At 39.1% G+C, this 25078-nt stretch overlaps 1 protein-coding gene across 2 annotated transcripts in view; it reads left to right on the top strand.

Annotated features, from left to right (window-relative positions):
• Positions 1-25078, top strand: part of LOC121517494 (plexin-A1-like) — a 503338-nt gene that overhangs the window by 250569 nt on the left and 227691 nt on the right. For both annotated transcript variants that reach the window (XM_041799311.1, XM_041799310.1), the window contains exons 5-8: positions 11966-12066; positions 20124-20247; positions 20522-20675; positions 23162-23261. In XM_041799311.1, coding sequence (XP_041655245.1) covers positions 11966-12066; positions 20124-20247; positions 20522-20675; positions 23162-23261 — 479 coding nt within the window. The remainder of the gene's footprint in view (positions 1-11965; positions 12067-20123; positions 20248-20521; positions 20676-23161; positions 23262-25078) is intronic.

Here is a 25078-nt window from a genome sequence, read left to right as displayed (position 1 = left end):
GTAGACAGAGGGAGGGAGAATAATGAGGAGAGGATACTGAGATTGACTGGAAGTGCCCTTGGCCCTGTCAGCTAATTGGTAAGGGCTGTTGTGGAAGAGCATGTCTTAGCTGATGTTTGCGTGGGCAAGTTGAAATTAAAGACAGGATGGTTAGGACTGCTGCTTTAAGACACTGTCATTTCCAGCAGAAGACAACTGTGAATATCATCTGTGAAGTGTGCAAGAAAAAGAGAGTCCTTCAGGGCTGTTGCTGTTTAAAGTTCAAGTTTCATACTTGACTTTAGCTGACCACTGAACCTCATGTGGATTTAACCAGCGGCTTTCATAAACAATTTATTTAAGCTTCTTTTTCGTTGCGGAATCAAAAATGAGAGGAGGCTCTGTGGAGAAAAGCTGTTTTGGTTTACAGCATCACATGCTGCTAGGAGTGTGGATAACAGTAGCTGCTGTGCTCATTAACTGATCACAAAATTTAGCAGATTGAGGGGAAGTCGCGCAGAAATGTTTCCTGGAGGTAAAAATTCTAGATGCACATGAAAGGGGCAGCTAAAGGTGTACAGCACTGAAGGCCAAGATAGAGTTCCTCAAGAGGACAGTAAACGCTGCACCGTCCAAGCAGCAAACTCTGTGGCTGAAAACTTACAGAAGTTCCAAAAAACTTAGTCACATGCTCACCCCATGAAAAAATTCAAATTTTTACTCCAGAAATACACAATCACTGTTAAAAAAGCAATTCTGGTAAGCAACCACCGTCAGTAACCAAATGTCTGATGGCAGCAAGGGAAAAGCAACACTAGTTGATAATATAAAGGCTCGTGATTAACTAAGATCTACAATTAATGTTCTAATTAATCACAATTAATTGCATGCTTTATTGTCCCTTTCAACAGTCTTTGGTTAAGCCACTGTAGCATCTACCTACAGCAATAGTGATGAAAAATGAGTCTACCACTGCTCTTTAATGTCTCACATTAGTTTTAAAACTCACAAACAGCTAAGAAAACAGGTCAAGAGTCACCTGAACCAAACATTCACCTTTTTTACTGTTCACTTGTTTCCTTTTCAATCCTTAACAAGCTCTTTTTTCTGTGGTTAAATCTTCAATTTATATACAAGAGCAGGTCAGTATACAAACTGTTAGTCCATAATTATGAGTTTAAGACCGTAAAGAGATTAAAAAATGACACATAAACAGTATTAAATGTGAAATAGTGGAATTTTTGATTCAATGAAAAGGTGTGATTAATCATGATTAACTGTGTATATGTTAGATATTGTATCATTTCGTCGTTGTGGGATGTAAGGCCCATATGGCATAGCGTGGTATTGTACCATATTGCATTGCTTCACGTAGCAATCCACTCATTGCAGTACATCAAATCATATATATATATATATATATATATATATATTTTTTTTTTTTTTTTAAATCTTAGAGCATGGCACCAAACTATGTAGCAGTGCATGGCATTGTATCGAATCATATCACATCACATTACAACCCATTGCACCCTAACCAAACACACTGTACCAAATGCTATGGTATGGCATTATGCTGTATCATATCATATGACATCATGTTATCCTACATACACTATATTGCCAAAAGTATTCGCTCATCTGCCTTGACTTGCGTATGAATGTAAGCGACATCCCATTCTTAATCCATAGGGTTTAATATGACGTCGGTCCACCCTTTGCAGCTATAACAGCTTCAACTCTTCTGGGAAGGCTCTCCACAAGGTTTAGGAGTGTGTTTATAGGAATTTTTGACCATTCTTCCAGAAGCACATTTGTGAGGTCACACACTGATGTTGGACGAGAAGGCCTGGCTCTCAGTCTCCACTCTAATTCATCCCAAAGGTGTTCTAATGTTGTTGAGGTCAGGACTCTGTGCAGGCCAGTCAAGTTCATCCACACCAAACTCTCTCATCCATGTCTTTATGGACCTTGCTTTGTGCACTGGTGCACAGTCATGTTGGAACAGGAAGGGGCCATCCCCGAACAGTTCCCACAAAGTTGGGCGCATGGAATTGTCCAAAATCTCTTGGTATGCTGAAGCATTCAGAGTTCCTTTCACTGGAACTAAGGGGCCAAGCCCAGCTCCTGAAAAACACCCCCACACCATAACCCCCCCTCCACCAAACTTTACACTTGGCACAGTGCAGTCAGACACGTACCGTTCTCCTGGCAACTGCCAAACCCAGACTCTTCTATCAGATTGCCAGATGGAGATGCGCCATTCGTCACTCCAGGGAGCACGTCTCCACTGCTCTAGAGTCCAGTGGCGATGTGCTTTACACCACTGCATCTGACGCTTTGCATTGCACTTGGTGATATATGGCTTGGATGCAGAAAGTTGGCGACCTCTGCGCACTATGCGCCTCAGCATCTGCTGACCTTGCTCTATCATTTTACGTGGCTTACCACTTCGTGGCTGAGTTGCTGTCGTTCCCAATCACTTTCACTTTGTTATAATACCACTGACAGTTGACTGTGGAATATTTAGGAGTGAGGAAATTTCACCACTGGACTTGTTGCACTGGTGGCATCCTATCACAGTACCACGCTGGAATTCACTGAGCTCCTGAGAGCGACCCATTCTTTCACAGATGTTTGTAGAAACAGTCTGCATGCCTAGGTGCTTTATTTTATACACCTGTGGACATGGAAGTGATTGGAACTCCTGATTTCAGTTATTTTGATGGGTGAGTGAATACTTTTGGCAATATAGTGTATGGCATAGAATGACACGGCATCATACTGTTGTTTTAACCCTTGTATTTCATTGCATCATCTCACATAGCAACCAATTATAGAATCATATTGATTTGTAATGTATCGTATGACATCATAGGGTATGTATGGTATTGTATCATATCCTATTGTGTTGCAGCTTACTGAATCATATCATAATGTATTAAATCTTTACGTTACCTATTGTATTGCATTGCATTGTTTTGTAATGTAATGTAACATTTTCTTAGGTATTGTATCATGTATTTTTATTGTATCACTTCATCTGCCTCTGATTCCCTCTCCTTACCTTCCTGACACACAAACACTGTAACACTCACACAGAGAGCTGTCAGCAGTCTGTCAGGGCAGAGAGATGAGTGATCGGCTGATCAGAAAGTGATTTGTGAGACAGTCAAAGAGACAGACTACGAGAGGGAGACAGAGATGTCTTAATGTGGCTGAGAGGAACGGCGTGACTCGGGTTTAAACGAGGAAATAAACTAAAGTTGATTTGTGAGGGACCTCATCTGACTGATTGTCAGCACATGTGATAAAGACATTAGAGAAGTCTTTAGGTGTGCAGCATCTTTACACTATACACTTTATTTTTGCTGGTGAGAATTTCCTTCATCTGTTATTCTAAGTGAGCAGAGAATAATCACACTACTCATATGGATAGCCTCCTCTTTTGTCGGCACATATAAAGTCGGCTTGTTTACATCTAGCCATGCTGCATGTGGTTTGAAATTATACGTTTTCAGCTGTAATCAGAGCCAGATCCACACAATGCAGAAAGTAATGTTATACACATCAGCTCCCCCCCCCCCCCAGTTATCTGCTTTGTGTGAGAGTGACACAAAAGGGAAGGATGACAAAGAGCGGCATGTAGAGGAGGATGGTTGTAGAGGCTTTTATGATCATATATGCTGTCAGAGGTGTGTTTGGTTTCACCCCAGCCTCTGGGTAGAAAGTTTACCATTGTCCAAGTAGAGTTTGGACAAGGGAGTTTAAAAAGGGAGAGTTTACTTTTAAAATATGATGATAGAGAGATGTTTTTCTCCTGTTCTCACATTTCTTCCAAGGCTGTGTCTGTCCGTGTCGACTTTTGATCCATGGCCGTACTTTTTGTTGTCTTTTTTCATTTTTTTGGTGGAGAGTTTCCAGCCAAATTCATGATGGATAAAGGCATAACGGGACAAAAATGCGGAGGGGAGGAAAAAGGAAATTGGACTGGCAAAATATAAGCCAAAAGTAAATGAAAAATGAATAAAGTGAAAAAATAAATGCAACAATGTTTCCCCTGTGGAGAAACAATGTGTATGTTATTTCGATTCCAATGTTATTTATTCTATCCCTGTCAAAATGTAGGTGCACCTCTTTGTCAGTTTTGCACTTGCAGAGCCCAGCTGTCACTATGTGTGTGTCATGATTTAAATCTGAAGATTAAATGAGTTGAAAGTATTATGTTAAGGTGCAGGAATGATTGCACAGGTGTAAAAACAGAGATCTGTTTTTCCAGGGGTGAACATGAGCTCAAAGCACATCAGTATTGTGCATCAGATGAAACCACATTATGGTACCTTTAGCTGTCAGCTTGAAGAAAACGACTGGTTTTCCTAGGAGTTGAATGCAATCATAACACTTGGTTCAGCTGCTACAGGAGAATTTCCTTCTTCATCTGCTCGGGTCAGTGCTGATAAATGGTCCCAAACTTTGTAGCAGTCGTCATTACTTTAAATCTTTGTCAAATATAGAAATCTGTGATAAGATTGGCTAAGTAAACGTGAACAGACTTATCATGATTACAGCTAGTTGTATTATGATTGTAAGGGTCAGCTAGATAAAATGCATATTGGAGGAATGTAAATAAAATGCAATGATGTGTTCTATAAACACATTCCTTTATTTTGTATTTTCAACAAACAATGGAAAAGGGTCAATCGGGGTATTACTACTAGATCAGATCAATAAGAAGTATTGATAAGGGTGTCATTGTCAGTAAAAATAAACAATCATTGCTGTCATAGGTTAGTTGTTCAATTCCTCCTTTTTGACTGGACTGGCTTTTTTTTTTTTTTCTGGCAGAGATGCTATAACCTACACATGATACTATAAACATCTAAGCGTGATTCTTTAAAGAGTTTACAAAAGCATCCTATTTTCTCTTTTTTTTTTAACATCTGATTGGCTTAATGAAAAAAAAAACACAAGGACAATCATTCTCTTCACCACAATTTAAGTCAGTTTTGCAATTTAAATTGATGTAATTACAATTACATTTTTTTCCCCAAAGAACATTCACCCCTTTTCTTTATATTTTTCACATTTTTGTAGTTATTCTCATTTATTAATCTTATGCACACAATGCCATTAAAACAGACATTATAGAGCCTACCAAGTACATGTAATTTATTTAAGTAATGATTTAAAAGAACAGTACAAAGAACAGCCAAAGTATTGCACGGTTAAATAAATAGGCATAAGTATTTAAATCACAAACAATAGTAATAATAATAATAATAATAATAATAATAATAATAATAATAATAAAAATAATAATAAATAAATAAATAATAATAAATTGATTAATAATAATAATAAATAATAATGGGAGTTAATGAATGAGTATATGTATATATTTTTCTATAAATAAATGAATACATTATTATTATTTTTATTTTTTACAGCTATAATAATAATAATAATATACATTAAAACCAAGGCTGTCAAATAATTTAAAATTTTAATCGTGATTTTTCTAAGATTTTCTGTAGTTAGTTGTGACTAATCTCCCCTCTTTGGAAATTCCTTGTTTCGTATTCAAAACTGTGGATTTGGATTTTGTACTATTTTAAAGTAAGGACAACTGACTTCCTGTCTAGTCACAGATCTGGTTTTATTGTGGGAAAAAAAAAAAGGATCTACAGGTAGATGGAAGATTATGGCCTGGACTTAACTGAAGAAAAAGAGCTTGTTATGGATTGGAAAGGATATATGGAGACAGTAAACAGATAAATATAAGGTAAGACAAGGTTCAGATGACTTTTGACTTGTCCAGTGAGGTGTTTTAAAGAGAAATGAGACATTAAGGAGAAGTGGCGGATTTATTTTATGTCACTGTAGCTGCAGAGAAAGGCTACAGTAGATTAGCCTTAGTGAACTGAAAGAGACAATAAAGCACGTAATGATGCATCCTAATTAGCTGTGATGAATGTGTTATTGCTGGCAGATCTAATATGAACACATCAGATCCAAATATCTTCATAGCGTTTATATATTGAGAGTCGTAGGTTCATCAGTTGGAATGCAGACCAGTTTTATGAGTAAATTATTTGTGTCAGAATGTCCATACTAAAAGCTCCATATCAGCGAGCATCACATGTGTGTGATTGTATAGTAGTCTTAATATCTAGCAGGCTTGCAGAATAAGCTATCCATCAGCCTTTTGTGCAGTGATAGCCCCTTATATTCACCCCCGTATTATACAGATGGGACAATTACAGCTGGGCCTATAGCAGCGGCTAGCTGGGACCGTACTGGCCCCATATGTGGAATGAAACATCAGCTGCAATTACATTTGTGTGTCTTTCTCATCCATCCTTTCCTGCATCCCTCATCTAGCCGCCCCCCCTCCACTCTCTGCCCCCTCCTCCTTCTCTCATCCGCCACGAGGCAAATTAAGAGCCTCTCTATCATGACCCAAATGCGAGAAGCTCATTTGCTCTGTTATTTATTTGCAATTTGTAATAAGAAAAAAAAGCCTCCAAATCCCAATGGAAGGCTTTTTTTTCTCTACAAACACTCTCCATTATCACTCGGAGGACTGAAATTAATGGTTAAAATGGACGTTTTCACACTGTGTGCTTCATTCTTTCTATCTTCCTCTACCTCAGCTCCTAATTCTCCTGTCCTGTCTCCCCCCCGCCTCCTTCCAATGTCCACAGATGAATGTGTTTTCCTCTGCAGCAGCAAATAGGCCAAGATGAAAATGCCATATTTAATATAAATAGGTGGTTCTCACTTACTTATTGTCACGCACACACAGACGCTCCCCAGCCACCTCAGTAAGACAAAGAGTCTTTGGCCGAGCATCTCCCGTTTCCCATCCCATTATCCGTTTTCTAAAACTCAATAATTGAACTGTTCCATAGGAATACATCATCCTCCCTACTACCACAAAGCCACATTGAATAAACTTCTCTCCCTGGCTGTTGTGCTTTACTGTGACATATTTTTTTCTCTCTCTCCTCCCTCTATCAGACAGCCTGTATTACTAGCACTAGCATTTGTCCAAGCGCAAATAATGACTGCAATTTGCCACTGCTATTTGGTGTCCTGTGAGAGGCCTGTGCCTGGTAATGGTAGCATTACAATAGTTATCAGACACAGGTTACTATTATCATGCTATGAATCTGCCATAAGCTATTGTGTCCAACTGTACATCAGAATGACACAGGAGAAGGAGATTACTGGTATCTGGTTGAAAGATGTGCCATGAAAGCTGTCTAAGGATGTGACTTAATACATATCATCATGCTAGGGACATATATAAATGCATACTCTCCTCCAAAGTCAAAGAGAAAGATGTTTTTCTTTTGAAGGATTCGCTCTACTAAGTCAGAAGACCAGTATCCATTCCGTCACCACTATTATTTTTCACAAATTCAGCCATCATCACTTTAAGCTTAACTGTTGTGTTGTAGTGCACATATAAGACAAAACCCATGACACTGGATTTCTCAACCTTTCAGACAAAGTGGAGGGCAAAGAAAAGTAGCAAAACAGACAAATCACATTTCACATGTACTATCCAATCCAATCCTATCCTATCTGTCTAAACCTGTCTGATCCAATCCTGTCCTGTCCCGTCCCATCCCATTCTGTTCCATCTTGTCCTGTCCTGTCCCTTCACATCCCATCCCATCCCACCATTTCCCATTCAATTCCATCCCCTCCTATCCTGTGTTATATTATCCTGTCCCATCCTATCCTATCCTATTTTATCCTACCCTATCCTATCCAATCCTATCTTTTCCAGTCCTATCTCTTCATATCCTATTCTATCCTATCCTATCCTATCTGGTCAAATTCTGTCCCGTCCTTTCCCATTCTGTCCTGTCTTGTCCCGCCCTGTCCCTTCACATCCCGCTCTGTCCCATCACCATCCCACCCCATCCAATTCCATCCCCTCCTATCCTATCCTATCCTATCCTATCCTATCCTATCCTATCCTATCATGTCCCATCCCATCCTGTTTTAGCTCCAGTTTAATTGTGTCCTGTCCTGTCCAGTCCAATCCTATCCTATCCTATCCTATCCTATCCTATCCTATCCTATTCTATCCTATCCTATCCTATCTTAACATATCATGTCCCATCCCATCTTGTTTTAGCTCCAGTTTATTTGTGTCCTATCCTATCCTATCCTATCCTATCCTATCCACTCCTCTCCTCTCCTATCCTATGCTGTCCTGTCCTGTCCTGTCCTGTCCTGACCAGTCCCATCCTGCCCCTTCACATCCCATTCTGTTCAGTCCCATCACACCATTTCCTGTCCAATTTCATCCCCTCCTATCCTATCTTATATTATCCTATCCTATCCTGTCTTATCCTATCCTATCCTATCCTATCCTATCCTATCCTATCCCATCCTACCCTGTCCTATTCTATCTTGTCCTACCCTTTCCTACCCTTTCCTACCCTTTCCTATTCTTTCCTATCCTATCCTATCCTATCCTATCCTATCATATCCTATCCTACCTTGTCCTATTCTATCCTGTCCTACCCTTTCCTATCCTATCCTATCCTATCCTATCCTATCCTATCCTATCCCATCCTACCCTGTCCTATTCTATCCTGTCCTACCCTTTCCTACCCTTTCCTATCCTTTCCTATCCTATCCTATCCTATCCTTTCCTATCTTATCCTATCTTATCCTATCTTATCCTATCCTATCCTATCCTATCCTATCCTGTTTTAGCTCCAGTTCAATTGTGTCCTGTCCTATTTTATCCTGTTCTCTAATCTGACCCCTCCTGCCCTAGTCATTCCCACTCCTAGCAGTGTAATTGTGCTGTCATACATTTTCCCTCCTCCAGCTAATAAAGTAGACTGGTAAACTACACTTATACAAATAGAACTCATCTGATGAGAATGAGAAGCTTCAGCAGTGGTGAATATTTGCATTAACAGCAATAGTGAGCACACGGAGGATGATGAGCCTCAAGTGGAAAATGTTTGATGTAAAGATCAAACTGTGTGCACTAATTGGATGAATGAAATGAAGGCTAGGGTGAAGAGAATACATATACAGGTACATGAAAAAGCAACATATGTGTTTGTGTCTGATGAATCATGCAGCAAAAGACATGAAAAGAGCCTGATTATGTTTGAAGGCAGAGAAGTTAAAGAAATGATGCATAAAGAGAGCGTTTCCTCTTTGAAGGCGTCTACACTGATCAGCCTGCAGCACCTTCAGAATTCACTGTAAATCTCACCTGGTTACTGATACTATACTTCATCTGTCCGAGTCACCATGCATGTCTGTGTTTGCTCTTGCATGGCTACATGTCTTTGGTGGTCAGTGGTGTTTAAGTTTTTAACAACTGACCCAGAAAACTTTTCATGAACTCTTGCTGCTGTGCAGATATGTACTTTTGAATTCTGGCTAACAGGCATCCATGGATGCTGATACACTAGTGCATTATGTGTCAGTGTGAACAGGTATGATGAAGCTTTGAAAATGCCTTCTTAAGAATAATTTTTTTACTTTAAAATTCCTAAGCTTCAAGGTAGTGCTTCTTGGTAAGCATGCAGACAGATGGTGGATGGTTAAAATGCAGAGAGCAGCAGAAAACATGTCTGTTTAATGAGAGCTGCAAAGACAACTATCTGCAGAAACAGACTCCCTGAATTATAATTCCTCTCTGTCTTGCTCTCTCCCCTGATATTCTTCTTTGGTTGCAGTGTAAGAGGCAGGTAAATGTGGACACCATTGTTTGATGTCCTTGTTAATACCCAGGTTCTCCTATTTCCCCCAAAGAGATCATTAAAGTTTCATCTTATCTCCGACATGCAGACACGCAGATGGCAGCCAGAAGAGATTTAGCGGACAAAAGGAGTAATCCTTGATGTTTATCTCAATGCTGTTAAGTACAATAGTGTATTATTTGCAGGTAATTCACAGGCATTAAGGTAACTCGGCCCTCTTATGTTATGATGAAGGCTCATGTAGAAATATTTAGCCCTGTGTAAGATGGAAACCTGAATGAAGGTTGAGTAGTTCTTTGCTCAGTTTCATTTATGAGTTGCAAAACAAGGGCACACTCACACAAGGCAATCCCGCACCAAAGAGCATTTGAGCCCTAAAGTTCATGGATGGAATAGGTGGGCATCAGCATGATTGCTCATGCAGAGCACAAGCACTCTGGCCCCTGAAAAGCCCAGAGAGTGGGCCCTGCTCTGTTGTGATTTATAGATGATAGCAATGCATGCGTGTTGGATCAGTAGCATTGGTGCTAGCTTCCTGGCTATCAGTGACCTTATTTTGGAGCTTAAAATAGAGTAAAGTTAGTGTTGCATTCTGATGTTCAAATTATTTCTATGTGCCACTTCTTTATCTCTTTTCATCACTGTTTCAACCATTTTGCCACATTTGTTTCAACATAAAACCAATTGTTGCCACTTTTTAACTGCTTTTCACAATTTTTACCACCTATTTTTGCCATTTGTGTTTTCCTGTTTTAACCTATTTATATCTTTTGTGTCTTTTTTTGACCTATTCATGTTGCTTTAACTCAAATTTGCCACTTTTTAACTGCTTTTCACTGTTTTTTCCACTAATTTTGACCAATTTCTAGCCTTTTTTTGCAACTTACAGTCAATTTTGCCTAGTTACCACATTTTGCCACTTTTTTACCACTTTTCACCAGTTTTACCACCCATTTTTGCCCCTTTTTAAAACTTTTTTTGCCACTCTTAATCAATTTTTACCACTTGTAACTCCACTTTTGAACCTCTTTCACCATTTTACCTTCCATTAGACATTTTTTGGCACTGTTAGACTTTTGTGATTTAGTGTGATTTAAGTGTGTGATTTAATGTGTGTGATTTAATGAACTAATGTCACAATTTTACAGGCCAATCAGAGCAACAAAACACGTGATGTAGCTGCGACCGAGGTGTGCATGCATAGCTACTGAGGAATAATGTGAACCGTGGCGACTGTAGTACACGACTTTTGCTGTTTTTGAAAAAAAAAAAGGAAAAAAATTCACTGCTGTTCTTTGTTCTTCTTTTAACTAAGAAATGTCGTCAAGTTCTGATAAAACTGGCTCTTTAGCAGCATCCACGCTAAGCTCTTCTGCCATACTTGCACCGGCCTCTTGTCGCTGCTTGCTTTTGTCACGACTCCACCGCGCCTGAAAGTACTGCCACTCGTCGCTGATTGGTCCTGTCACTTTCTAACCGGGCCCAAACTGTTCAGATGGGAGATTTGCAAGATGGATTTGCCAGTGAGAAACACGGAAACTGGTGTATCCATCTGCTTTGCAAGGTTATAACATTTGTTTATCACAGATTTATTTTACAACGGACCATGATTTACCTGACCTCTTTAGCTGGACCCCAGAAAGCTTTCCCCTTTATCCCTCCTAATGGACGGCCTTGAGCACTGGTGTGCAAGATTTTTACAGAGAAATTGAACAGTATAAATGCTCATTGTTGGGGAAGCCCCCAACCCCCCCACCCCAGACTCAGCTAGACCTAATAGAATCTTAAACTCAAACCATCTTAGCTAGAAAGAATATTTAAAGCCCCCGAGCACAATTACAGTGTTTACTTACTCTAGCTAGCATTGATTATCTCTTGAAACAAACAGCTCACTGTTTCCATGTTTGCTGATCTCATGAAGAACTGCAGACAGTTTACAGTTCATGGATATGTTTGCCAGAGGATGTAATCTTCATCCATGTTTGTGTGTTTACATGTTCAAACCTCCACTTCCCTTCCACCTGGAACTGCATGCAGCTGAGCAGAGTTTACAGGCTGCGCCTTCACTGCTGTTTATCTGTGATAGTCACAGTGAGCTTGTTCTCTTAATCTCATGTTCCAGACTCAGGACACCTCCGAGAGACCGCACATGCATCAGGCCTGTATGGAGGTTTTTTAAAGGTGGTTTGTGTGTAGTATTAACCAGGTGTGTGTTCCTGTCTGTGTTTTATCTCCAGGTCACCCGTGTACCAGTGGAGAGCTGTGAGCAGTACACGTCCTGTGGAGCGTGCCTGGGGTCAGGTGACCCTCACTGTGGCTGGTGTGTGCTGCATAATGTGTAAGTGCAATGACAACTCAACACAATTCAACCATTTATCTGAGGTTAATATTATCTTATAATATTAGCAATCAGTGGTTGGATTTCTACCAGCCAGAAATGTAGTTGCCATATAGTTGGCCTGTTTTACATTACATGCATTTGTTTATTAGTTTACTCTGACACTCCAAATATCACCAAGTGTTACATAAGGGCTGAATTCAACAAAATCAAATACTTAATCAACATGGAAATACATTTGTATCAATGCTTCCAACATGTACACGTTTATGTATGAAGTTTGTGTCAAAAACTTGAAAATGAGTTTAAAGTAGGTAAATATATTTGATGGGAAGTACTGTATACTTCAATGTTCTTTATTGTTGCACTAAATTGCATCAAGTACAAGCACAGTGCAGTTAATTTCCTTCATCCACCAGCTGCACTTACAATAACTGTCTTCTTCACAAGGTCCTTTTTTAGATAAAGTTTATGACTTTGCTCTCTCACTCTTCAACAAATCACTCGTGGGTCTTAAAACACGACAGCTTGGTTAATGGTGCTGTACACGGATCCAGGTAGCACCGTGGAGTCTTGAGGTCTTTAAAGGTCAAGTTAGAAATATGCAAACATAAATACAAACACGAATTTATGACATGGTAAGTATGCAAATTAAGTGTATCATTTAAAAGTGGTCTTGCTGGACAGAACCTTTGCCACATTATGACTTGGTCAGTGTGCACCATGTAGCTCTCACATTTAGCACAAACTTTAGACTTCTTACTCATCATTGGACTTTATACTCTAAAGTCAGCTGGACTTTTTAGGTACATGTTATCTTGGACATTGGTATGTTCATTTACAAAGCTGTTTTGGGTTCAGTTTTGGGTAATGTTTCCTCTCTTTTAGTCTTGAATAATGGAATGTACAACCTGAAAAGTCTAAACTGACTTGGAAGAGAAGGCTTTTAGGTTTTCTGCACCTTTTGCTGGGAAAAATCTGAAGATTTATTTTTACCCATGCGGCATGCAGTTAGCAGTACAAAGAAACTATGCAGCATGCAGTAAGCAATACAAAGAAATAAAGCAACATGCAGTTATCAGGACACACAATCTATGCAGCATGCAGTTATCAGTATACAGAATTTATGCAGCATGCAGTTAGCAGTGTACACACAATCTGTGCAGCATGCAATTAGCAGTGTACATAATTTATGCAGCATGCAGTTAGCAGTACACAGAATCTATGCAGCATGCAGTTAGCAGTACACAGAATTTATGCAGCATGCAGTTAGCAGTACACAGAATTTATGCAGCATGCAGTTAGCAGTACACAGAATCTATGCAGCATGCAGTTAGCAGTACACAGAATCTATGCAGCATGCAGTTAGCAGTACACAGAATCTATGCAGCATGCAGTTAGCAGTACACAGAATTTATGCAGCATGCAGTTAGCAGTACACAGAATCTATGCAGCATACAGATAGCAGTATACAAAAATTATGCAGCATGCAGTTAGCAGTGTACATAATTTATGAAGCATGCAGTTAGCAGTGTACATAACTTATGAAGCATGCAGTTAGCAGTGTACATAATTTATGAAGCATGCAGTTAGCAGTATACAATAACTACGCAGCATGCAGTTAGCAGTACACAGAATTTATGCAGCATGCAGTTAGCAGTATACATAACTTATGCAGCATGCAGTTATCAGTACACAGAATCTATGCAGCATGCAGTTAGCAGTACACAGAATTTATGCAGCATGCAGTTAGCAGTACACAGAATTTATGCAGCATGCAGTTAGCAGTATACATAACTTATGCAGCATGCAGTTAGCAGTACACAGAATCTATGCAGCATGCAGTTAGCAGTACACAGAATTTATGCAGCATGCAGTTAGCAGTATACATAACTTATGCAGCATGCAGTTAGCAGTACACATAACTTATGCAGCATGCAGTTAGCAGTACACATAACTTATGCAGCATGCAGTTAGCAGTACACACAATCTATGCAGCATACAGATAGCAGCATACAAAAACTATGCAGCATGCAGTTAGCAGTGTACATAATTTATGAAGCATGCAGTTAGCAGCATACAATAACTATGCAACATGCAGTTAGCAGTACACAGAATCTATGCAGCATACAGTTACTAGTACACAGAAACTATGCAGCATGCACTTAGCAGTACACATAATGTATGCAGCATGCATTTAGCAGTACACACAATCTATGCACCATGCAGTTAGCAGTGTACATAACTTATGCAGCATGCAGTTATCAGTACACAGAAACTATGCAGCATGCAGTTAGCAGTGTACAATAACTATGCAACATGCAGTTAGCAGTACACAGAATCTATGCAACAGGCAGTTAGCAGTGTACATAATTTCTGCAGCATTAGCAGTATACAGAATCTATCCAATAGCCTATAGTTAGCGGTTAGCAGTGCATACTGCCTACTTTGTAGGACAACAGCATGTATTAGGATGTTTCTGAAACCATCCACAGTCAGCATAATAACACAGATCACTCTTTGACCTCTGTGAGATGAGTCGCTGAGTAAAGTGTTCAACTTTGTGTTCTGTTTCAGGATTGTTGTAGACACAGCAGCACTAATTCAGACATCAGAAAGATAAATGGAGCCCAGATGTTGGCCAACTTAAACCTCTAAAAGTTGTAATCAGAATTTAGGGACGTGTTTTTCCTTTCAGTAACCTGCAGCCCATAAAAAACAGCCATTAAGACAGGCTTCTGTTATTAACGTCAGCAAACTTTGAACTGAAATCTTTTGGAAAGGTTTTCCCTTGTTTAGCTCTAAAAGCATTAGTTTTTGTTTGTTTGTTTGTTTGTTTTTTCAGAGTAATAGTAAGCAGTGTGAGTGTAAACGTCCACCATGTACACACCTCTTTGCTGATAGGCGGCCAGCTGATAAATGATCCTCTGATGGAAAAGCATGAATGAGCAGCTGGTGCCAATTAGCTAATGCAAGAGTGACTTTAGTGCTCTGCCTGAGCTGAAGCTACGCCCCATTTGTTTCTCTCTGCCTGTGTTCTGGACTCTATGCCTGTTGTGTTCTGCTATGTTTTATTAATCAATCATAATGCTACACGCTCAGACTTATTTAGAAGTCCCTCTAACCCTTAGTAAACTATGGATCGATTCTGATGAATGCAGTCCCTCATTACATACTTTAGAAGTACTCATGCATATTGGGGTCAGAATAACTAAATCCACAATCCAATAAACCAGACTACGGTTCTGTGTCTCATAAACCCTCTCTTACTCTGAGTTTGCAATAACTCATATCTCAGTCACTGCTTCACTAAAGCCTTTAAAACCTCACAGCTTAATCCTGTTTGAATTGACCTAAAATAAAAACCATAACAGCTAGTGACCTCATTCTTTTGCACTTTTTGCATCATTGCATATTCAGGCTTGTGGACTAAAATGGGATGGCAATGGAGAGCAACAGTTGGCAGCTACAGCCTCACCATGGGAAATCATTGTTTGCCTGATGTCCAGATTTATTTCAAATAAAACTCCAATAACTTAAACAAATCTTAGACTTATACTTGCAATGAAATCAAGAATATAAATTGAATATGACGCACTTTTTATTTTGGGGTTTCCCAATGGGAAAAGGATTAGTATAATCTGCATACATGACAGTTTTTCTGTGTCCATACAGTGCACTTTGTTTTTTCTACCATCTTTTTTTTACCATGTGGAATTTAACCTCCTGCTAACAGTACAGTAGAAGAATTCTTAGTGTACAATAATGTTGACAATTGTAAAGTTCAAACCCAGACTCCAACAGTCACACTGATCCAACTTGTCATTTATCAAGGAGTCTTTTCTATCTTTTACTTTTAAGTATAACACTGTTCTCTCTGAATGCAGGATTATGACCTCACGTTGGAGACGGTTTGTGCCCAGTGAACCTAGCTTACATTGTTTATTTTACAGGGAAGAGGGCTTTCACAGCACAACAGTTAAACCAGAGTTGTCTTAACCCTTAAAGATCCATTGGCTTTTTTGCCATTTTGTTAATTTTCTTTTGACAAGATAAACCACTCAGAAAATGTAAACAATGCTCATGTTTGGTATGATCTTTTCTGGCACTCAACTTTATAGAATCAAAACTATATATTTATTAAGTATAATTTACTGAATTAGATATAAAAAAACAACACCCCAGCAAAACAGATTTTTCAAAATTGATATTTAAAACAATATATTGTCATTTTTTAAAAGAAATTACAATATGAAATTATAAAAAATAGCAGTGCCAGTCCTGTACAGCATGGTCCACTATACCCTATGTGTAACATTAATTTTTATATTAAATTAAAATGATCATATTTCCTGTTTTACTTGGCCTACTGACATCAAACAAAAACTGACAGAAAGCTTAAGTATCATGCTTTCCACACAAAGTGTTTGCAGTACAAAATGTGGCTAAGTTTTAATGCTGTCAGGTGAAAAATGTAGAGCAGTGTTACTCAACCCTGCTCAACCAAAGAACCAAATTGTTGAAAAATACCTTTGCAAGAGCCACAATCTAAGTGGTGAAAAGTGGCAAAAACGGCTTGAAGTGGCAATAAAAATAAGTTAAAGATGGCAAAAATGATCAAAAAGCAGCAAAAATGGGTAAAAATGAGCAAAACTGGGGAGAAAAAGTGGGAAAAAGAGTCAGAAAGTAGCAAAAAATGGGTGAGAAGTTACAAAATAATGAGTTACAGTTGGCAAAAAAAAGGTCCTAAGGTGGCAAAAACAAGGCAAAAAAAAAGGAAAAAGTGACTAAAATGGGCAAAAAGCAGCCAGGAAATGGTCAAAAAATAGGAAACAAGTCATATATAATGGCAAAAGGATGATTAAATGGGCAAAATATGGTGAAAAGGGCAAAAATGGGATAAAAGTGGCCATAAGAAGTGGCAGAAAACAGGAAACTAGTAGTATTTAATGGCAAAAGGCAGCTTAGATGGGCGAAAAATGGCAAAGAAAATGGTTAAAAAGGAAAAAAATATATAAAAAGTGGAAAAAAATTGGGGAAAGTGGCAAAAAGAAGTGGCAGAAATGGGCAAAAAGTAGGAAAAAAGGTGGTATTTAATGACAAAAGGTGGCTTAAATGGGTGAAAGGGGCAAAAAATTGTAAAAAGGGGCAAAAAGTTTTCCTTTTTCAAGGTTTTTTGGGGGAAAAATATTTAAAGTTAAGACATAGAAGAGCCACAAATAATCACAAAAGAGCCACACAGAATTTTTGCACTGAAATACCTATATTTATTTAAGAAATGAGCATTCCCATGCCTGAAGCATTTGTATCTGAGGCCTTACAGTATCTCAGATTTACTGCTGCTCTGTTGTGAGACTGAATTTGTTCTAGGCAGGAAGATATTAGATTAGGTGTCTTGTAAGCCTATTTGGGCTGGCCATGTTGTTTATGCATGACACAAAAATAGAATTAAATCAAATCAGTTTTCAAAAAGGAGAAAGTCTTCATGTTTAGAACTTTAATGGCACATGTCTAGTCATGGTGCCTGCCATAGGTTACAAGTCTGATCACCTCCATAACATAGAAGCCCCACCCACTTAGCATTTCCAGCAAATTAAGAGCAGCACTGCTCATCGTCGCCCACCTCCACATCCACCTTCTCAACGCTGCTTCTTGTTTTGAGCTGAAGACTCTGTTTAATATTAACGATACATTACCCCAGAGTTCATGTGCATCCTGGGGCTGCTTCCAGTCTAAATGTGGAAGTGCACTTTTGATGCATTTCGCACTCATTATGAGAAATTCATGACTGAAAGCTAAACATCAGTTTTCTGCTGTAAAAACACCTTATGAGGTACAATTTTTATTTAAGATTCTTCAATTAAAAACAAGGAATAAACAGTGGAGATGGGCAGCACTGGTCTGTACTTGTCATTTTGTGGTGTTGTTTTGGTTGAGAGCCCCCTAGTGGCAGAATTTTACAAACTGTGTTAAAGTCTTTGATGAACTCCTTCATCTGAATATACACTGAGGCTGTGTAAAGAATCACACTCTATTCACTGTAGATTGCACAAACATGAGACTCGTAGGCAGCAGATTCTGGACCATGGATCTAGGACCGTGTTTTTTGCAACAGCACCACCCTGTGAAGTGGAGGAACAGTGTGACACTTTCATTACGTACTACTCCCTGATTGTTGTCCAATGCTGTAGTGAATAGCAGCAATATCAATAACTAGAAAATGGTGAAAAATGATAAAAAAAAAAATGTAAAAAGTGAGAGAAAATGGCAAAAAGAAGTGGCAAAAATGGGCTGTAGCAGCAATATCAATAGCTATCTGTATTTAAGAGTAGGCCCATAAACAACATGCATGTGCACGAGCAGGGTCCTAGAGCTATGGTCCTGAATCTGTGGTCCTGAAACTGCTGCCTGCCAGCCTGCGGCTACACCCTTCTCGGATGCACATGTACATGAAATGTTGCACAGAAGATTTTTTTTTTTTATTATACTGAGCCAATGAGTGTACCATATTATCCACTATGACAGCTCATTATGTAGGGAATAGGAAGTAAAACTACAACAACCTACAAGGGCACTATTTATTTATTTATTATGGACGCTACTAAAGGACATGTACTCCAGTCATACATTCTTCCATTGGTATTGAGTAAGTTCCTGCCGTTTTCTTAAGATTTTAACCTGCTTTATCATCTTAATATGCCAGTTTTTCGTTGATGTCAAGTAGGGCTGGGCAATTAATCGCAAATTAGATTAAATTGCAATATGGCGATTTACAAATCACAGAAGTTGCAATATTTCTTAAACTTGAAATACATCAAAATAGTGATTTAATACATTCATTTTTTGCAGCAGCTTTACAAGCTTCACCTCCTCCACCCCAGCCGCCTCCTTTATAGCTTAAAGCTTGTTGCATCCTCATATTTAGATTCACGCTACTATGGATTAATTGCTTCTGCAGTTATTTCAATTTTTTCAATACACATTATCATTTGTGTCCTTCCGTATTGGGGTTTCTAGCCATGCACTCCCTGTAAAGTCAAAGCAAGCTGCTTGACTAACCCAGGGAGCAACTTTAGAGAAGAGCCTTCTCTGCCAAGTAAAACTGTAGGCTATATCCATGTTGTAATGAAATGGTAAAATGTATGATGAGAGTGTTCCTGACTGAATGTGGGTTCTAATAATCTGATTTATTGTTTGAATTTGTTGAAAAATGCATACATTGAGTAATCTGATAATAATCGCATATTAAAATCGCAATGTTGAGGAAGAAAATTGCAATTACATTATTTTTGCAAATCGTTCAGCCCTAATGTCAAGGTAGTTCCAGTAGTTTTCTCTAAATCCCAAGAAACTTGTGGAAAAACAGGACTAGTATTGTTTAATACTGAGATAATTTAAGTAAAGAAAACAGCCGTAAATAAGTTTTTACAGGAAAACAGAGCATATTCATGCATGGGTAAATGCCTGCCGATCACTTTGAAAGGGTACCAACTTGTGATTTATCTTCCTGCATTTGGAATGACTTTGAATCCAGATGTTTCCTGAAACAAAACACCGTTAAAAATGTCTGATTTTTTTTTGTTGTCTTCTTTAAATTTATGTCACAATAACAGTGCTTTTATGAGTTAGTTGTGGTTTACTGCCTTAAGCATCCTCTGAGCTTATGTTGACCAGATTTCTTTGAAAATATTCAACCTAATGATGCAACAGGAATCAGAAATACTCTATGCAGAGCAGGGTGTGGTGCATGCAGCTCCCTAACCTCCTCTCCTACATCCATACTCTCAGAAATAGACGCTCTGCCTGGAAGCAAACACCCTTAAATTGTTTAACATCTGCTGTTATCACTAATTCAGTAGTGCCTTCACTTCAACCAACCTAGAAATGTGAGTAAAGAGAATTTCTCAGAAGCATGAACGTTCAGATGTGTCTGAGAAAACACCTTCACCCATGAAAATTAGCAAATATCATCAACTTAAACCAGAATGTTGATGTTTTTATCCTAAATAAGTCTGATTATAGATGCCTGAACACTGATGTGTTTCCTCCTTGTGTAGATGTTCGAGGAAAGACCGCTGTGAACGAGCAGAGGAGCCTCAGCGTTTCACCACCAGAGTGGAGCAGTGCGTCCGATTGAGCGTTCAGCCCACCACCGTCTCTGTCACCATGTCAGAAGTGCAGGTAAAATGTCCTCAGGTTATTGGTGTGTGTGTGACAGAGAGAGAGGAAATACAGACAGTAAAGTGAAGAGAGAGAGGTGAAATGGGATATAATGAAGCGTGTTCCTGTCTGATCTTGTAGCATTCTGTCTGTCACTCGGAGTAGCAGCTGAGTACAGAGTTTTCCATATTTGACTACAGTTTTTGCTGTGTGTCAGTAGAAATCTTGCTTATTGCATCATTTATGAAGCATATTGATTTTAAATTCATTTCCCCCGTCTTCCTTCTGCTCTCAGTTGGTGCTTCAGACCCAGAATGTACCCAGTCTGTCAGCAGGGGTGAACTGCTCCTTTGAGGACTACGTAGAGACAGAGGGACGGATCTACGGAGGACGGATATTCTGCCTGTCCCCGTCTACGAAGGATGTTGCTCCGATAACAAAAGACAGTGGTAAGAAAAGCATCACATTCTTTGATAAAGGCCAAGGCTCTCTGAATGGTCTGTAAACAGAAAATAAACAGGGATATTGTTGTGCCAAAATGTTTTCTATAAAGTGTTTAAATGCAGTCATGTCTCTGTAACTGAGCCAAAACGAAGACGTCTGTGTCACCAATTTCGTTCCAAACCTATCCTGATCACTCCCATGATTCCCCACAACCCCTTATGGCATTTTTTTGTTTTTAAATTTGAGCCCCTTGGCATCAAGATGTACACAATGTGGGGCATATCCACAAAACTGGATAGCGCAAAGCTAATAGCATCAATATGAGCGCACATTTAGCAACATCCAATTGCTCTGCTTTTGCACCATAGCCAATAAAGAATTTTCTCAGTCATATGCCAACCCTAACACACTTAGGTTAACTTACCTTCAGTTTGCATGTGTATTGCACAGGCAGAGTGGTGATCCAGTGGCTTTGCTCTAAGATCACCTACACTGCAATGACAGGGGGACACCAAAAAGAAAGGAAAATGCTGTTTTCAGCGACGTACTTCTGAGAGTTAGTAGAACACAAGCAAAGATCTAGACATAAGGAAACAAGCCGGAGCCACAAAGAGCTTGTGAGATTCATCTAGTGTCACCCTTGCCTCCATTAGATGAACTAGCAGCCTTTTCCAGTCCCAGTTCTCAGCTTGAGCAGGTCCAGGGTCAAGGGGGAGAAGGAGTAGCAAAGGAGGTAGCCTGGTTAATCAAGTCACAGTTCACAATCACCAAATAATTTGAGCTTTTTTTTTTTCATTATTTATTTTTCTACTTTTTTATGTTTTTTGCCCCTTTTTTCCTTTTTGGAATATTTTTATAATTTTATAGAGTTTTTTGGTATATTATATTTTTTGTTAACCATGTTCCTCTTGTTTAAAAGAATTAAAAAATCTTAAAATTCAAGACCCTAAGAAAAAGACTACCCTGTTAACCTGGCATGCCAGATGGATTTGGTTCGCACATCCATCTGGTAAACCTTCCATAGACGGTGTTTGGGAAAGGGGGAAGACTTTGAAAAGAAAAAAAAAAATGTGCACATATGTGTGATTTTTTTTATGGCACCAGTTACAAACCAGTACACCCAAGAAGTATTCTGAGAGGTGTGAGAGGTAGTTGGACCAAGAGGAAGGTTAGCAAAGCAAAACATCCAGACAGACAGCTCTCCAGTTATACTAGTAAGGTATTTTTGAATCCACAGAGACTGGATTAAAAACAAATCTCAATGATCACACACACTGATTGCTTTTTTTACAGTTTTACAGAAAACCATTATCATCAGACAAACTAATATATTTGGAAGTCACTTCAACCAGGCGTGTGCTTTTGCTTCAAGTGTGCACTCTCCAGTGAAGAGTCTGGATCTTTATTTAAATGATGTTTAAAAGTTTGATCAGCAGATCGCTTCTGTGGTCAAGTCAAGCTTATATCAGCAGAGGCTAATAGCTTAAGTGAAAGCACATCTCCCTCTTAACGTTTTAGAGAGGGTAATACATGCATTTATACCATCTCAGCTGGACTACTGCAGCTCTGCATGTGGGGTTTGGACCATTCATCATCAGTGTAAGCTATGGCTATCTACTAACAGTTCAGTTTTATCCAAAATGTGTCCTGAAAACAGGACAGGTACACCTCTCTCCCCTTTGCACTTGCTCCTTGTGTGGAACACTTCGGAGGTTCAGCATGCAAAAGAAGGATCTGCTGTGCTTGAAGTGTATGAGAATGCAATTGGTGCAAAAGTGGGAGGATTAAAGCTAGTTAACTATTTGAATACTGATATAATAACTACTTTAATTTTTAATTTTTTGGGGGATAAATCCATCTAGCCCCTGCAGCTGCAGACCTGGACATGGTTCTTGGATGCGTGCGCTGTCTTGAGGTTGCACTGAAGCCTCCACACAAGACAGAAGTTTGCTGACATTTCAGGCATGAAACAAACTTTTGTTTCTTCAGAATGAAGATCACTGTTCTGTATCGGCTTTACGGTCCAGCAGCTCTGTTTGAAGCTGCACAAACATAAATTGTTTTCTTCATTCAGCCGGCTCATTCAGCTGTGAGAAACACGACTCATTCTGCTCTTTAAGCTGCACCAATTGCTTTGCGATTATCAAAATGAGAAAGTGCTGATTCACAAACTTACTGCGCAGAAGCCGTACATTTATCTGGACAGCTGAACTGTTTCCTCCTCTCGGTAACTTCCTTGCAAATCCTATCGATTCTGCTCGGGGCTCTGCAGTAGAAACACTGAGGTTTCAAAATGTCAGATGTACGGGAATTGACAAGTTACTTTGAAAATGGAGCTGTTAACATTTCACGGGGTGTTGTTTTGGCCTGGGCATGATCCAAAGTTCATGAAAGATTTTCCATATGCCTGCCATTTATGCTAAGATCGGATGATCATTATAGAAATCTTGAAAAGAATATAATTAGCATGGTATTATGCTGCTTTTTGCAGGTGACCAACGTGTGATAAAGTTGTATTTGAAGTCAAAGGAGACGGGGAAGAAGTTTGCCAGCGTGGACTTGGTCTTCTACAACTGCAGCGTCCATCAATCGTAAGTTTTCTTTTTAATTTAGAGAAAAGAGGGTATTCTGCTGAATTTTAACATGTCAGGAAAAAGTCACATAAGCATCTTTCCCAAAAGTTAAGTAACCCTATTGCATTTCTATTGCACAATGCAATTCTGAACCCAGTGGGCTGCAAGCCAGAGAAAAGAACAAAAGATCATTACAGAGGTGACTGTGGCCCTTTACGAAAAGCTGTAGTACTAAAATATTGGCCTGTGAATAAATCCTATAATGGAGAATGGTGAGAACAGCATGCAACCTCTGCTAATTCATTACTCAATGTATTCAAGCTTTTTACAAATCAATTAGTTAATTAAATCTCAAGCAATGAAGCGACTACTGGTGAGTGAAATAATAAATCGATTCCTAACCATGCAAGACCTAAAAGGGCGGCCAAGCTTCAGTGGCTAAAATACATCATTCATGTTCCTTTGGAAAATGGAATTATCCCTAATTTAGGTGTAGGAATAATGATTGGCTTTTCAGCGCTGCATGGAGGCGGGGGTTGTGGTTTAATACACTGAGGCGGCTGTGTTTCAGGGAAGAGGAGCAAAGAAGGAGGAAGAAGCAGATAAAATCTTCTATATAACAGTACAGAAGAGCGTTTCGCTGTTGACTTCTTAAATATCTGACACTGGTTAAGTTGGTGAAATATGATTTTAGTCAGTTGTTAGAGATAAACTTTGAAGTCTTTCTATCAAGGCTGCAACTTTGAGATTGCAGAGACTTTCTTTTAATTAATGAAAAGCAGGCCTGGAGCAGGAAATGTGTCGCTCTGGAGAGGTAATTATGCCGCCTCTCTGCTGCACCAGAGACAACATGTCAACGTGTCAAAAGCAAAATTCTTGCAGAGTTTGGTAAATCAAGTGTGCTTAAATTTTCACCAGCGTTACAGTGTGCATAAGTGAACATGCAGGCCTTTTCCAGCTGCACGAAATATAATAATGACAGGTATGCAAAATAACTGAAAACTCTGAATCTAATTTATGTACAGCAGGGTCAGGACATGTGCGAACGCCTCTCAGCTCCCAAACAGACAGCACAAAGATGCACCACATGCACACAGTTTGAGCAGAGTGTTACAAATATTACATGGTGGGTTTACATCGCAACATTTTAATTTCCTGAGCTTGTACATGCTCTATGGGGACCTTTGCACATTTATAACCTTTGCTTGTTTCATTTAACTGCAGAGATAGCTTTTTAAATTCTATTTCTACTATGAAAAATCCACTTTGATTTGGGATGTGCAGTAACAATGGAGTCTTAGCAGTATCAGCAGATTATGCTTAAAAACGTTAAATATCTGTATCAGCAGATATCAAATTAGGTGGTTTCCCAGGGCGCCACACACTCAGGGGTTCCACCTTGAGTCCTGAGGTTTTAATGCTCATCTGCTTGACTCAGCCTCTCTTTGCACAGGAGACACTTGGTGTTCTTCACAATAAAAAAACAGAGTATATGAGTATCAGTATCGACAAAAATGAGTTTGGAAATATATGCATATTGGATACCAGCAAAAATCCAATGTTTTGCATCCCGACCACATGCACACAATTACAAGGGGAACAAAGCATGCCATTTAGAAGTTTACATGGCAGGTTGACATTGCAGACATGCCTTTGCAGCATCATCTGTCAAGATTAGCTTGCTCACGCCCTAAGGAGAGCTTTGCTAGTTAGCTGCGTTTCTCTTTATATGGATGGACAATATTATTGGCTTGATATCAGTATCGGCATGATCTACATGTTTGTTGTACTAACTTTCTCCTGCTCTATGACTGTCACCTCTGCCGACCTCACTG

This window comes from Cheilinus undulatus, linkage group 11 (genome assembly GCF_018320785.1).
Source record: "Cheilinus undulatus linkage group 11, ASM1832078v1, whole genome shotgun sequence".
NCBI lineage: Eukaryota > Metazoa > Chordata > Actinopteri > Labriformes > Labridae > Cheilinus > Cheilinus undulatus.
The sequence above is the reverse complement of the archived record's forward strand: the minus strand, read 5'-3'. Positions and strand labels throughout refer to the sequence as shown.